The sequence below is a fragment of the Pipra filicauda genome, unplaced genomic scaffold (genome assembly GCF_003945595.2).
Source record: "Pipra filicauda isolate LSUMZ 115617 unplaced genomic scaffold, ASM394559v2 scaffold70_size2993248_pilon, whole genome shotgun sequence".
NCBI classification, from domain to species: Eukaryota; Metazoa; Chordata; class Aves; order Passeriformes; family Pipridae; genus Pipra; species Pipra filicauda.
Window position 1 is genome coordinate 479503 of NW_024104876.1, and position 13633 is coordinate 493135.

At 49.7% G+C, this 13633-nt stretch overlaps 1 protein-coding gene across 4 annotated transcripts in view; it reads right to left on the reverse strand.

Moving 5' to 3' along the window:
• SMAD3 (SMAD family member 3) overlaps positions 1-13633 on the reverse strand; it is a 69672-nt gene that overhangs the window by 4804 nt on the left and 51235 nt on the right. For all 4 annotated transcript variants that reach the window (XM_027714729.2, XM_027714730.2, XM_027714732.2 and 1 more), the window contains exons 4-8: positions 13211-13285; positions 12094-12144; positions 6471-6683; positions 5038-5175; positions 2738-2882 (exon numbers count right to left, since the gene is read on the reverse strand). In XM_027714729.2, the coding sequence (XP_027570530.1) occupies positions 2738-2882; positions 5038-5175; positions 6471-6683; positions 12094-12144; positions 13211-13285 (622 nt within the window). The remainder of the gene's footprint in view (positions 1-2737; positions 2883-5037; positions 5176-6470; positions 6684-12093; positions 12145-13210; positions 13286-13633) is intronic.

Sequence of the window (13633 nt, forward strand, 5' to 3'; positions counted from 1 at the left end):
CTGGGTGTGCCCAGACTCCCTGTGCATGGCCCTGTCCCACTCTCCTCCCTGTTATCCCACGGCAGACCCCATGGAGTGTCCCCAGATGGTAAAGCAGGAAGAGATGGGGAGGACAGGAAGGGAAGAAAGGCCAAGGCACAGGGCAAGGGGCTCTCCCCCCTCTGCCCAGGCACAGCCCAAGTCTTGTTGCAGGCAGAGAGGCAGGGACAGCTGCTGTGGAGGAGGGAGAAACAAGAGAAACAGCCTTGTTTTACACCCTCCTTTCCCACAGAAGCTGTCCTTGGAATCTGGTGGTGTCCTTGGAATCTGGTGGTGGGAGGGAGAACTCAGAGCCCGTGGGGCCCAGGGAGAAATGGCTGGGGAAAGGGGGACCCTGAGCTCGGGGGGCTGCCCTGAGCTCCCACCACCATCCTGCTCTCTGTGCTCCCCCTGCATCCCTATCCCTGTGCTCCCCCTCCATCCCTGTCCCTCTGTGCTCCCCCTCCATCCCTGTCCCTCTGTGCTCCCCCTCCATCCCTATCCCTGTGCTCCCCCTCCATCCCTGTCCCTCTGTGCTCCCCCTCCATCCCTGCCCTCTCTGCTCCCCTTCCATCCCTGTCCCTGTGCTCCCCCGCCATCCCTGCCCTCTCTGCTCCCACTCCAGAGTGGCTGTCTGGGCCTGGCTGGAGCCCTGCAGTGATTCCCTGGGGAGTGGTTTGTCCAGGGGTGTTTGGGCAGCAGGAAGGGGGAGCAGAGCACCCCTGGCTCTGCCAACTCCCAGGAAGCACACAAAGCTCTCAGATCCCAGGAAAACTGTCTCCCTTCACCCTGAGCACTCCCCTTGCTGCCTGATCCCAGCCTGGCACCGAGCAGTCCAATAACTGTTCCCAACAGCTCCCAACAAAACCTCACACTCCTGCCCTCTCCAAGTCTCTCCCACTAAACTTCATCCTGTCCTCCCACTGAGGGAACACCACATTGGCTCCAGCCTTTTGGAAAGGCAAACCCTCAAAGCTCTCTGTGCCTTCAGCTTCCTCCACTGGGCTCCCAGTGAACCTCTGTATCCCAGGCTGCTCATGGAATTGGCTTCTCCCCTCTTCCCTCCCCCAAATCCCTGGCACACACGAGTCCGAACACCCCCCACCAGACTGCTGGGAAGGCTGAACCAGGAACCAGGGAACAGAGCCCTGGATGCTGCTCCCTCAGGAACACCTCCATGCCTGAGCCAGCTCAGCACCCACCCGTGCTCTGGCAAAGGCAGCCAGAGGGAGGATGTGGAGGCAGGGAAAGGCGGGAGCAGCTCCGGGGGGAGCGCAGGGCTCGGGGCCTCCCGTCCCCAGCGAGATCCCGACTTTCCGTAAGTGACGGAGCTCAGCTGGATCTCATTCCCTGCCCTGGCTCAGAGCCAGCCCTCGCCCCCAGGCAGGACCATTTCAAAACAAAATGGACTCCAAACATCTGGAGAAATGAGAAAGTGGGAGCAGAACGTGCCGGGCTCAGGCTCCGGCTGATCCCGGGGCTGATCCTGGGGCTGATCCCGGGGCTGATCCCTGCCCACCACGGGCCATGGGGAGCAGCAGGACACGGCCTCAGCAAGGCAGGGACTCCCCCAGACTTTCAAATCAAAGGAGACACAGGCAATCTTTCCAGATCACTTTTGGCTTAAATCCTCACCAGCTTTCTCTCTCAAAACAATGTTCATTTTCCAAGGAATTCCGTCTCCCCTGCTTGTCCCATCAAACCCTGACTTCACTCCCTTGGGTGTTTGCTCCCTGTCTCAGAGGGGTGGCAGCAGCCCAAGCCATGGAATACTCTGTTCCCCACACCATCCCCACTGGCCCTGTGTGCTCAGAGTAACCACATCACCCAGAAACAGGGATCCTGTTTCTCCCACATTTAAACCCTTGCCCTGTGACAAGCCCTAAGGAAAGGAGCAGGAGATTTAACTGTAATTTTGCAGCAACTCAAACAGTTCTTTCAAACAGAAATTTTCAAGCCAATCATCTGCTTTGGTTTAATCCCATCAGTCCCTGCTAAAAGAAGCATTAAACCCAACCTGTAGGAAGCACCCACACTCACACTAGATGTACTTCCACAAGGGCCTGGAGTGACAGGACACAGGGAATGGCTTCCCACTGCCAGAGGGCAGGGTTAGATGGGATATTGAGAAGGAATTGTTCCCTGGGAGGGTGGGGAGGCCCTGGCCCAGGTTGCCCAGAGAAGCTGTGGCTGTCCCTGGATCCCTGGAAGTGTCCAAGGCCAGGTTGGAAGAACTTGGAGCAACCTGGGCCAGTGGGAGGTGTCCCTGCCCATGGCAGGGGGTGGGACTGGATGAGCTTTAAGGTCCTTTCCCACCCAAACCATTCCATGATTCTATGATTCTCTGGTCCTGTCTTGATAATAGTGCAGTCCTAACACACTCAAACCATTAAAGAAACATCAAATTTTAAGAAAAAAACCTGTAGGAGTCCCCTCCCTGCTCCACCTGGATTTATGTGCTGTGCTTCAGGTAAAGCTCCTGGTTTGTACCAGACACTTGTGGTGCTCCAGGTGCACCCCACGAGGTGTGTTTGGCACAAATAAGATGGGAAAAACAAGAGGTGAGATCAACTCCCAGCAGCTACAACCCGGACAGTGGGCTGATTCCCACCCTTCAAATGGGAATAAGGGCTTTGCAGGACCCTCCTAGGCTGGGAATTACAGGAGTGGAAGGCAAGCACAGACACACACAGAGCCAAGTTTCCTCCCAAAGCCTGACCTGTACTCTGCTCCCCAGCCCTTGACGAAGCTCATCCTGATGGTGCACATCCTGGTCAGCTGGTACACGGCCTCGAAGCCCTGGTTCACTGACTGAGCCAGCAGAGCAGCAAATTCCTGGTTGTTGAAGATCTTCAAGTTGCACCCTGTGAGAGGAGAAGAGGACAAGGACCAGGCATCAGTGTAATGAGAGTGAGAAATCCATCCATTCCCGAACCCATCCCTTCCCCAGGGTGGCAAGGAGCTCCAGCTGCTCTGCCACCACCTCAGAGCTGCTCTGCCACCACCTCAGAGCTGCTCTGCCACCACCTCAGAGCATGTGGTGCCACACCCAGGTTGTTCAAACACAGCGTTTCAGAGGAAGAGCTGGAGGGTGACACACTTTCACAGCTCATCTGCTGGAAAGGGAGCAGGACAAGGACAGGGAATGCTGGATGCTGGTGCCCACACAGCAGGTTGTGATGGGTGAGACCAGAGCTGGGTCCTCCTGTGGAACCTCCTTGTCTCTCCTGTACAGTTTTCCCTCGTGTTGTGGTTGAAAGCCCAGCTGTGACTGTAAGGTTTGATCACAGTGATCACTGCAGGGCCTGAGGGGGAGGAACGCACAGGATAAAAACAGGAGCTCCCTGGGCTGGATTTCCATGGGGTCTGTCAGTAGGATGGAGAAGTTCTGAAGTGAAACCATCCTGCCAAGGCAGGAAGCAGCTCTGAGGGTTCAAAAGGCTGGTGGGGCTGGTGGCAGAGCTGCTCCTGCTCAAATCCTCTCTGCCATTTCACCAGCAGGTGCCAAAGACTTTCCTTTTAAAACTGGAGCTCTTCTCCCCAGTGTTTAGTCCCAGCTAAAAGACTGGAAACAGCTTATTCGACTGCTCTTAGGGGATAAAGGTGAAATAAAAAATCACATCCTTCGTAGTTTAAATAAATTAATAAATGCATCACTTGAAAAAAAGTGCTGCTGCTCTTGCTTTCTCCCAGCTAACCACAAACAAGTTAAACTCCCAAACTTGGCACACAACTGCTGCTCATGTGGGATTACACATGGGCCAAGGCTGAAAAACAACCTTTTGCACTGGGATGAATTGTACTTTTCTAAAAATCCCCCGTGAGCCTCCTCTCTGGGGCTGCTCTCACCTTGCCATCAGCTCTGGGTTGAGCTGTGTGGAGCAAAGTGTGACCCCAGGCAGCTGCAGGAACCACTGCTGGGCCCCTGGAAAAGCACAGCCCAGGGGGCAGGAGCCTGGCAGGGGTTTGAGGGGAAGCAAAGCAGAGGTTGGAAGGGTGAGAGCACCAGGGCACAGAGAAAGAGCACCAGTTTTGGTGAGGATCCCAGTGCCAGGCTGCCCAGAGCTCAGCAGAGGCTGGGAATGGGTCTCTCCACGGGGAGGAGCGGGAATGACTCGATCTTGGCAACGAGGGAGTGAAGAAACCGCTTCGAACTCAGCAGAGGTTTGAGGATGAGCTGAGAAGGCAGCCAAGGACTGTGGTGAAAGTGGGGAGAGCTGGTGGCCAAAAAATGCTCCTCAGCTGGATGGAGAGAGGAAATGGGGGCGGGTTGGGCCTGCAGATGTTGACTCCAGCCAGGGTGGACTCTTGTGATGTGGCTGGAGAATTAAGTCATGTTTGCAACACTGGCAGCTGCTTCCCAAACATCTGAGAAAGGAAACCCATTCAGAGGGGCTGGAGCCTGCAGCGTGTGGGTCTCCTCTCAAAAGAACAGTAATCTTTCGTTAAATATTTCTGAACAAAGAAGTCCATTTTTTTTTAAAATATATATATACACTTTTAACTGTAAAAAATCAGCTTTGGTAAGCCCAACTAAATAACCTGCAGAAGGTGGAGCTGTGGGGGACAATCCTTCCTGGGGGGGGTCTTGGGCAAGGTGGAGCTGTGGGGACACCCCTTCCATGGGAATATCCTGGCCATCCCTTCCCTGCAGATATCCTGCAGAAGGTGGAGCTGTGGGGCCATCCCTTACCTGGGGATATCCTGCAGAAGGTGGAGCTTTGGGGACATCCCTTCCCTGGAGGGATCCTGCAGATGGTGGAGCTGTGGGGGACACCCCTTACCTGAGGGGATCCTATAGAAGGTGGAGCTGTGGGGGACAATCCTTCCCTGGGGGGATCTTGGGGAAGGTGGAGGCCATCCCTTACCTGGGGGGATCCTGCAGAAGGTGGAGACATCCCTTCCCTGGGGGGATCCTGCAGCAGGTGGGGGCCATCCCTTCCCTGGGGGGATCTTGGAGAAGGTGGGGGCCATCCCTTCCCTGGGGGGATCCTGCAGCAGGTGGGGGCCATCCCTTACCTGGGGGGATCTTGCAGACAGTGGCAGGGTGCCAGCCGTAGCGCTGGTTGCAGTTGGGGGACTGCACGAAGATGGCACTGTCACTGAGGCACTCGGCAAACACCTCCCCGCCGATGTAGTAGAGCCTGACTCCTCTTCCTGGGAAACAGGGCACAGGGGACCGTCAGATGAGACAGAAATCACCTCCAAAACCTGCTCCAAGAGCTGGCAGAGACTTAGGAACCCTCAGCATGAGGCAGCTCTGGAGCACCTCAATGATGGGTGATGGAAAATCCACCCTGGTGGACGCGCCAATGAATTGGTCTGTGAGTGAGCTGAGCTGAGGGAGGCAGGAACTAATTTATAAAGCCAGAATTTCACCTCCAGACCCCCTTGCCAATCCCAGACATTCCCCACCTGCCCAGAGCTCCCTCCAAACACACCCTGATATTTTCCATGCCAAGGTTCTATCAGTCAACACGTGGTTTTCAGCCCCTTTCTTAAAGTCATCCCAGCTGGACAAACTGCTTGGTTGCTTATTTAGTGATTTGGTAATAAATTATACAGCATTTTCAACTCACTGCCTGTTGTTTGAGATGATGTTTTGTACAAGGACAAACACACATCTCCTGTAGGTGTTTTCACAAATCATTAAAATCTCAGTTCATAATGAAACAAATCCACCTTGGCTGCTCAAATAAACATTAGCTGTGGTCTTACACTCCCAGTTCAATATCTTGCTTTCATCCTTCCACAGAGCATAAGGAGCCTGATTTAACATCTGGATTTAAAACCTGATTTTGGAATCTTGGTGAGTTTTTGTTTTTTGGTTTTTTTTAGTGCTAGAAATCATATTTGAAACAAGTGTGGAAAGATCCTCCTGTACAAAGGGGAGGATTCTCCTGTTGCTCAGGAAAAGGGAGCAAAATTAGGACAAAAATCAGGTTCAGTTTTGATAGAAGTCAGGAGGAAACAGCAAAGAAAAAGAAATTTGGCCTTTTAGTAAAATTGCATGAATTTGGGATATTCTATTTAGCCCAAGTTTAACTGAAAACAAATTGAATGTCACCCTGCAGGATAAGCAGGAAAAGTGGAAATTGAGATGACAACCGAGGAACTAAGTCTCTATTTATAAAAGGTCAGTCAGAAAATCAAATAGTGCAGGAGGGAAAAGGAATACACACAGTTATCCCTATCCCTGACATCCACCTAAGTACCCAGGAATTCTGTCTCTATTCCATGCACCAATTTTAATGTTCCTTGGGCGTGGTTTTTTATGACGACTAGGTGAAAAAACCACAACTAGCGTTGCCTTATGGAAGACCGGCCTCCTAAAGCCCCATGGATTTTCCAACACCAGTGTTCCAGATCTTCCCAGCTTTGTGCCAGTTAGCTAATCAAAGGGATCCATGTGCAGGTCTCCCCCTCCACCTCGGGCAGGCGGCGGGAATTACCGATGTGTCGCCTCGTGAGCTCCACGGCGGCGTTCCTGTTCACGTTGGAGAGCAAACCCAGGCAGAAACGCTCGGAATTCGACGGGTCGGTGAATCCATCCACGGTCATGGAGGGCTGGGAGGCGTGGAAAGTCTCTCCCACCCTCTGGTTGAGCTCGTAGTAGGAGATGGAGCACCAGAAGGCCGGCTCGCAGTAGGTGACGGGCTGCAGGTCTGCAGGAAACACAAACCCAAGTGACTGCCAGGCCCTCAGGAGGGGATGGAAAAACAGGGATTGGGGGGAAATGTTGTCCTGCTTCGTTCCTCAGGCTCGCTTTAACCCAACTTTAATTACTTGATGGGTTTTAATGGGTTGCAGCCAAAAGGTGATGTCACCCCGCCCTCGAGCTTTTGGCCCCTGGAAGGATCACAAACAGCCAAGGGTTGGTCACTTGGCAAGGGGGGTGGCACTGCAGCACCTCCAGACTGGGGAAAATTCAAAAAATAAACTTAGCTTTACTGGGAAAAGGAACGTGGGATCACTTTTAGGCAGCCAGGACCCAAAAGGAGAGAAAAGGAAGGAACAGAAAAAATTGGAAAGAGCAGAGCACAAACCTGCTCTCAACAGCACAGGTCTCTGAACCCTAAATCTGTGCACTCACAGCCAGCAAGCCCAGCTTTCCCTCTGACTGACTCTGCCACTGATGAAACCAGTAGAGCTGTCTGAAATATGTTCCAAATTGTGTGTAACACTGGTATTAAAGTGACTTAAAAATGAGAATTAAATGAAATAGAAAATTAGAATTAAATTATAAAATAAAAATCTCAGTGCTCTTGATCTCAAAGCATCCAAAGCAAATCCATTCCCCAGTAAGATGATGGCACATCTCTTTCCTTGGGGTTCTGGTTTCACTCAGCCCTTGGACCAAAGCAAAGGGACCCAAGTTGATGAGCAGAGTGAGGCATTTTCAGGAGGACAACACTTCACAGCCCAGCAAGGTGGGACAGTCAAATGCCATGGAATGATTTAACTGCTCCCACCAAAGCCGAGGAAATTCCAGCAGAGGAAGGCTCAAGTCAAATTTCTTGGAAAAACAGCTCTAGAAGGTGCCCAGTCCTGCTGTGAGCCAAGACTCTGCCGAGCAGGGGAAGTGAAAAGCAGACTAAGGTAATTCCTAAGTGCTATTCCCCACATCCAGTGCAAGAGAAGAATTCCCTCCAGTCCTCCCCCCACGTTATCACTTCATTCCCATCCATTCAAGTGGTGCTTAAAGGCAGCACAGAGCAGCTTCCCATCTGGCCAAGGAGTTAACAGGGAGCAGCAAAGCCCAGCTTTTTCCAGAGGCTTTCCCATCTGCTGCTCCTGCACCACTCACACCAATCTGGGGCTTAAGAGATCAGCTCCCAGACAATCCAAGGCAGGTTTTTCCCATCCCAGCCTCCTCTCACACCAAGTCTCTGCACAGGTTTGGGAGTCTTTTCTCAGCTGGTACCTGCTCTTGCGCCATAACCTTTAGGCACAGTTTGGAGCAGCCTGGCTCCAGCCCAAAGATCCTGCTTTCCTCTCTGTCACTGCACTGTAGGAGTTCCCAAAGTCACCAATAATCAGGGAAAACCCTTTGGGTTCTGCTTTGTTACCAGCTTTGCTGACTGCCATAAGGAATTGAAGAAAAGTACATCTGGGGAACTCTGTAATCCTCAGCAATCTTCCAAGGCCAGGAATTTTGGAGCTTCTACTCATTCCCAGCTTCTTTTCCCTGCCATTTCCTCACATTTTCAACAATTTTATAGCTTAAAGGCAAGTCCCTGTCCTCATCTGCACAGATACTGAACACATCCAGGAATCACACAAGTCTCTGCCTTTTCCTCTTGGATGGTTTTCCCACTGGGAACTGCCACACCAGGCACGTTTCTCCAGCAGTTTTGGGGAGAGGCACAGCAATCACCAGCACTAATCAGTCCCCTAAGGTGGGTCCACCCACTTAAGAAAACAGACTGTGTTCCACATGACTGTGCTCTGACTCCACAGCAAGTGCCTCTAACTGAAAGGCTGCTCAGCTCCAGAAAAATCAAATCAACTTCTGCTGATCCCAAAGTAACACCCTCAGATTGGTACTATCCAAGTTATAAAAACACCAAAACCTTTATTGCTCTCCATGGTTTCGTGGTCCTTCCCTTCAGGAACCACCTCCTCTTGGCTGGGGCTCCAGGGAACTGTGGATTCCCCACTGAAGGAGGGACAGAAATTTGATTTCCGGCCTATTTGGAGCTTGAGGAAAGACACAAACCAACAAATCCTGGCTTGGAGAACAACTTGCCTCTAAAAGCAGCAACCAAGTTTTTAATGATGCTGCTTTCTCCTGTGATTTGTAGTTTTAAACTTCAGCTTAAGCTGCCTTGGGATGGGCGAGTTTCCTCTTGTATTAGGGCTGTCCTAAATATTCATTTTCAATTTATGGCTTTCCTGCTTGGGGAAAAGGGAAAGATTGGAGCTCTGCTAAAGCCAAAGAACCCTAAGGGGGCACACAATCAACTACAACAGGAGACATGAAAACCAGGCAAATCCTGCCTGAATCATCCTCATACAATCCCAGCCTTGACTGGCCCAGCTCTGCTGTCTGAAGTGTCCCCTGGGATGTTCCCATTCTGCATCTTCCCTGCAAGATGAAAGTCCTGCCTGTTCACTCTGGAGGGAAACAATCTCCTGGCTGCTTTGCTCTCTTTTTAATGTGCTCTGAGCCCAAGACAAGTTGTTTTCCTCCTTTCAGTGGATGTGTTTGATACTGAGAAGCTGCGGAGAGATGTTTTCCAAGGGCATTAATCCTAATTCCCTCCTCAGGAACGAAGGGATGAATAGATGTGCGTGCTCCCTTCCCCCTGTGCTCAGGGGAGGGCTGGCTTTCCTCTGGGAAAGGGAGTTTCAACACAGTGTTCCCGAGGTCTGTGTGACTGCTGGATGTGACCGTGGGGCATGTGCTCGTTTCTCTCTCAGCTTTTGCGTCAAGTCTTGCGCGGAGCAAACCCTGACAATGGATTTCCTGTGCTCCAAGGGGCTGCCTCCCTCCAAACAACAATATCCATGGACCACAGGGCTGGCCCTCAGCCAGCCTCAACTCCCTGACTTCATTCCCAGTGTCCACAGAATGGTGGCAACTCTCCTTTCATTTCGATTGTTTTCCGTATTTTCCCCGGCCCGTGTTTCGGGAACAGGGAAGAGATCCCTGGATATCTGCAGCTCCCATTGAAAGCTTACGTTTGACAACTGAAAATGTGACAGCTGTAACTTTGGACTCACACCAGAACGCTCCCAAATCCAACACACAGCTGAAAGGAGGGGAAAAAAGCTCCCAATGTGTTACCTTGCAACACTTCGGTGGCTGTGAGTGGAAAGATGAAACTCCCCAAGTTCCTTCAATCCCAAATTCCAGCTTCGTGCTGGAATCCATCCCCTGCAGCCCAAACTCACCCTGCTTCTGGTGTCCCACTCCCCCTGCCTCGTGCCAGTTTATTGCCCCTGTAATTCTTTGGAATATGGCCATGGGATTTAAGTGCAAAGTTCAGTTTACACAAAGTAAAGTGTCTTAAAAGCTCCAGGTCGTTCTGCTCAAACGAACAAATCAACCCTTTATGGGACATCATTTTCTTTGTGGCAAAGCCCTGAACATCCCCCACCCTCCACTGGGTGAGAAACACCCTCCCTGCACACTCTGCTGTGGGTTTTAAATTTCTGTCCCATTTTCTTCACAAACATCCCGGGAAAGCCTGGTTAGATCAAAGGCCAGCCCCAGACAGTGGAGTGTTCTGATCCATGGAATTCCAGAGCACAGTAAAGGCAGGAGTGCTGCAGCTCAGAGCCCTTCCTGGCCTGCAGGAACCATCAGGCTGAAGGGCTGTGTTCACTTCCCCTGCTGTAGCAGCTCCTTCTTGTAGCTAAACCATCTCCAAGGGGCAGCTGATGCCAATTTTGCCCTGGCACAGTTTGGAGTGTTGCTCATCTCTGTGCCATTTCATTTAGTTATTATTTTCTAGCTTCCTCACGGGCAAAAACTGACAATAAAATTAAAAGCCACGAGGAGTTCTTCACTCGGGGAAGCTCTTGTCTGAGAGCAATAAATATTTGGCTTGCAAAATTGAAAGGTATCTTTTAATGCTGGGGAGTTAAAGTGCTTTTCTGCTGTCTGCTCCTTAGACTACAAAGAGATTCCTTGTGGTTAACCAGCTTCACCTGCTTCTACTTATTTTTTGTCACCAGACAGCACACGAGACATCTGACGTGTGTTAATAACCAGTGTCCCTGTTATGGATTGGGGCCTCTTTCCTAGAAACTCTTTTCTAAGGCAGATGCCACAGTCAACTTGCCAGGTTGGCTTTTTTTACACATAATTGGCTTTTTATTTTTAGGTTGAAAATTATTTTTTTTTTGCTATAAAATCTCATCAGCTCCCAGGCAGCACCCTGGAGCATAACAGACTCCAGCAAAAAAAGGAAATAAAGGTTACTCAGCCATTTATTCTCTTCTTGGGCTGTAACAGGTAAAGAAATAAAATTTTTGTGGCACCATGGCAATGTTTTTTAAAAAAAAAAGAAAAAAGGAAAAAAAAAGGGGGGAAAAGGGGAATAAAAGAAGAAGGGAAAAGAAATCCCCTCCTCAACAGCCCCAAGATATCCACAAGTCAGCCAATGAGTGACAAATTTTGGAGCAGTGTCAAAGTCCTCCGTGCCAGGATTAAAAGCATATGTAAACTTTATGGCCCTGGTTATTCAAGAGTAATCTCAAGTGGCCTCTGTCTGCTGGATAATGAACAGTTGGAGAGCTGATCCTGCAGCCAGGCAGAGCTGAGAGGGCTTTTTATGGCACACCATAGAGAGCAATTCCAACAGGGTGAGAGCTCAGCCTGATGGAGATCAGACCTTCAGTCTGGAGGTGTGAAAGTAAAGGGCAGCAGCAGCACATTAAAGGTAGGGAATAGAATCCTGGAATGGTTTGGGTTGGAAGGGACCTTAAATCTCATCCAATTCCACCCCCTGCCATGGGCAGGGACACCTCCCACTAGCCCAGGTTGCTCCAACCTGGCCTTGGACACTTCCAGGGATCCAGGGGCAGCCACAGCTTCTCTGGGCAACCTGTGCCAGGGTCTCCCCACCCTCCCAGGGAAGGATTCCTTCCCAAAATCTAATCCAAACCTGCCCCCCCGTCAGTTTAAAACCATTGGAATGTTATAAAAGAGACCACTAGGCACTCCAAATTTACCGAGTAACTTTCCGGGAGACAAAATTTAACAACTCAATCTGTGTCTTTTAAACATATAAGAACACAAACCCAGCAGCAAAACAGACAGAAAAGGACATATTCTTGCAAAGTCACGTAATCAAACAAGGGAGGGTTTGCTGCAGTCCTTCCCTCATTCTTTCTGGTATTTATCTGCCAACATTTCTTGGGCTTTTTATCTGATGTAAGTTCAGATTTCTTCATTTCCTATACAGTTACTATGACCCACTGTTATCACAGCAAAGAGGATTAGTGGAAAGGAACATCAGCAGTGCCCACAACCTCATCAGAAGCGCCCAACCTCACGAAATGCCACCATTAAAATGTCACTCTCCTGACTGTAATTACACCCAGTTCCCAAGCTCACATGCTTACCCAGATTATTGTGTGCTGGAGACATGGGGTTGGGTGATAAGTTTGGAGAACCTGAAAATCAAGAGAGGATAATTATTGGTGTGGCATCTGCACAAGGGAAAACACTCACCCAGGATCCTCAGTGCTGCCCAGGCTTGTTGGAGGGATAACCCACTTCTCACTCCAGTCTCCTTTTTGACACCAGCAGCTTCTCTGATGTTTATTAATCCTTACATGAGCTTCCAGACTTATTACTTAGATCAACTTGCTACATCTCCACTGAAGCTTAACCCATTAATTTTGCAAACTGAGCGTGGAGTTGGGATGTTTTACTTTCACTGGCAGCCAGGAAAATTTCAGGGATCGTCCTGACAGCTCCAGACAAACCCAGTGAGCTGGACACTGAAGAACTTGGTTTTGCATTGCCAGGCACAAAACATACAGCAGCTGGAAACACAACACTTTATATCCTCAAATCTGACTGGGTTTGGGACTGTGGAGTGTTGGATCAGGTTGTACAGATCTGACCAAAGAGCTGGTAGAATTTTGTCCTCAACCATTTAAATTTGGTCCATCCTAAACCTGGTTATTTTGTTTTCTTGGCAACGAGAGAGAACCCAGGCACTCAACTTTCTTGGTGTTGAAATGATAAACCCCTTTAAAACCAAATCTGCTTGTGGTCCTTTGAAATATAGGTAAACTGGACATTTAAGTTCAGATTTCTTTATTATCGAAATTTACCTTTATTATCGAAATTTATCTTATTTATTTCTTTGTTACCTATTTCTTCATTATTTATATAAATAGTCAGAAAAATGCCTCTGCAGAACAGGGCACAATCTTCCTGCACATGGACACAAAACACAAGACAAATTGTCATCCTTGGGTGTGTCTTTACTGTTTCAGGTTCCTGCTTAGTAGAATCCAATGGTGGAATTCGGAGAGAAGAAGGAAGATGTGCCTTTCAGCTCTCAAACACACAGCCCTGTGCTCTAGATGAGATTTCAGGCTACATTTACACTCCTACTGGGATAAAACTCCTCAAACCACCACCTGATCCTCACTGCCCAAAGAAAAACTTTTAGAGGATGTCTGATATGACCCAGAAAGCTGCAGCAAAAGGCAGAAGGTGACTTACCTGCATCCATGCTGGGATTCATCTGGTGGTCACTGGTTTCTCCATCCTCACTCAAGTATCCTGGAGGAGGGGTTTCTAAAGCATAAAATGATCAGACTGTCAGTGCCACTGCATGAAAAGTTGGGATTTCAGACACCAAAACCATTCCAAGTCTGGAGTTTAGACACCAAAACCATTCACTGTGTTATTCACAAGGAGACAAAATTCCTTTTTATTACTTTTCTTCCTCAAGCTGCTGAAGGGAGGAGCCAACCCAACCAGGATGTGAATAACAGAGGAGGGGGGAAACAAAAAATCTGGATTTTCAGCCCCTGAAACTTGAAGCCATCGAGACACAGTTTTCTGTCCACATATTTTTCCTCTCCTGGAGTGCAGCTGCACAGTTTGTCCATGCAAATAAAGTGTAAATTGCTTGTGAGAGAG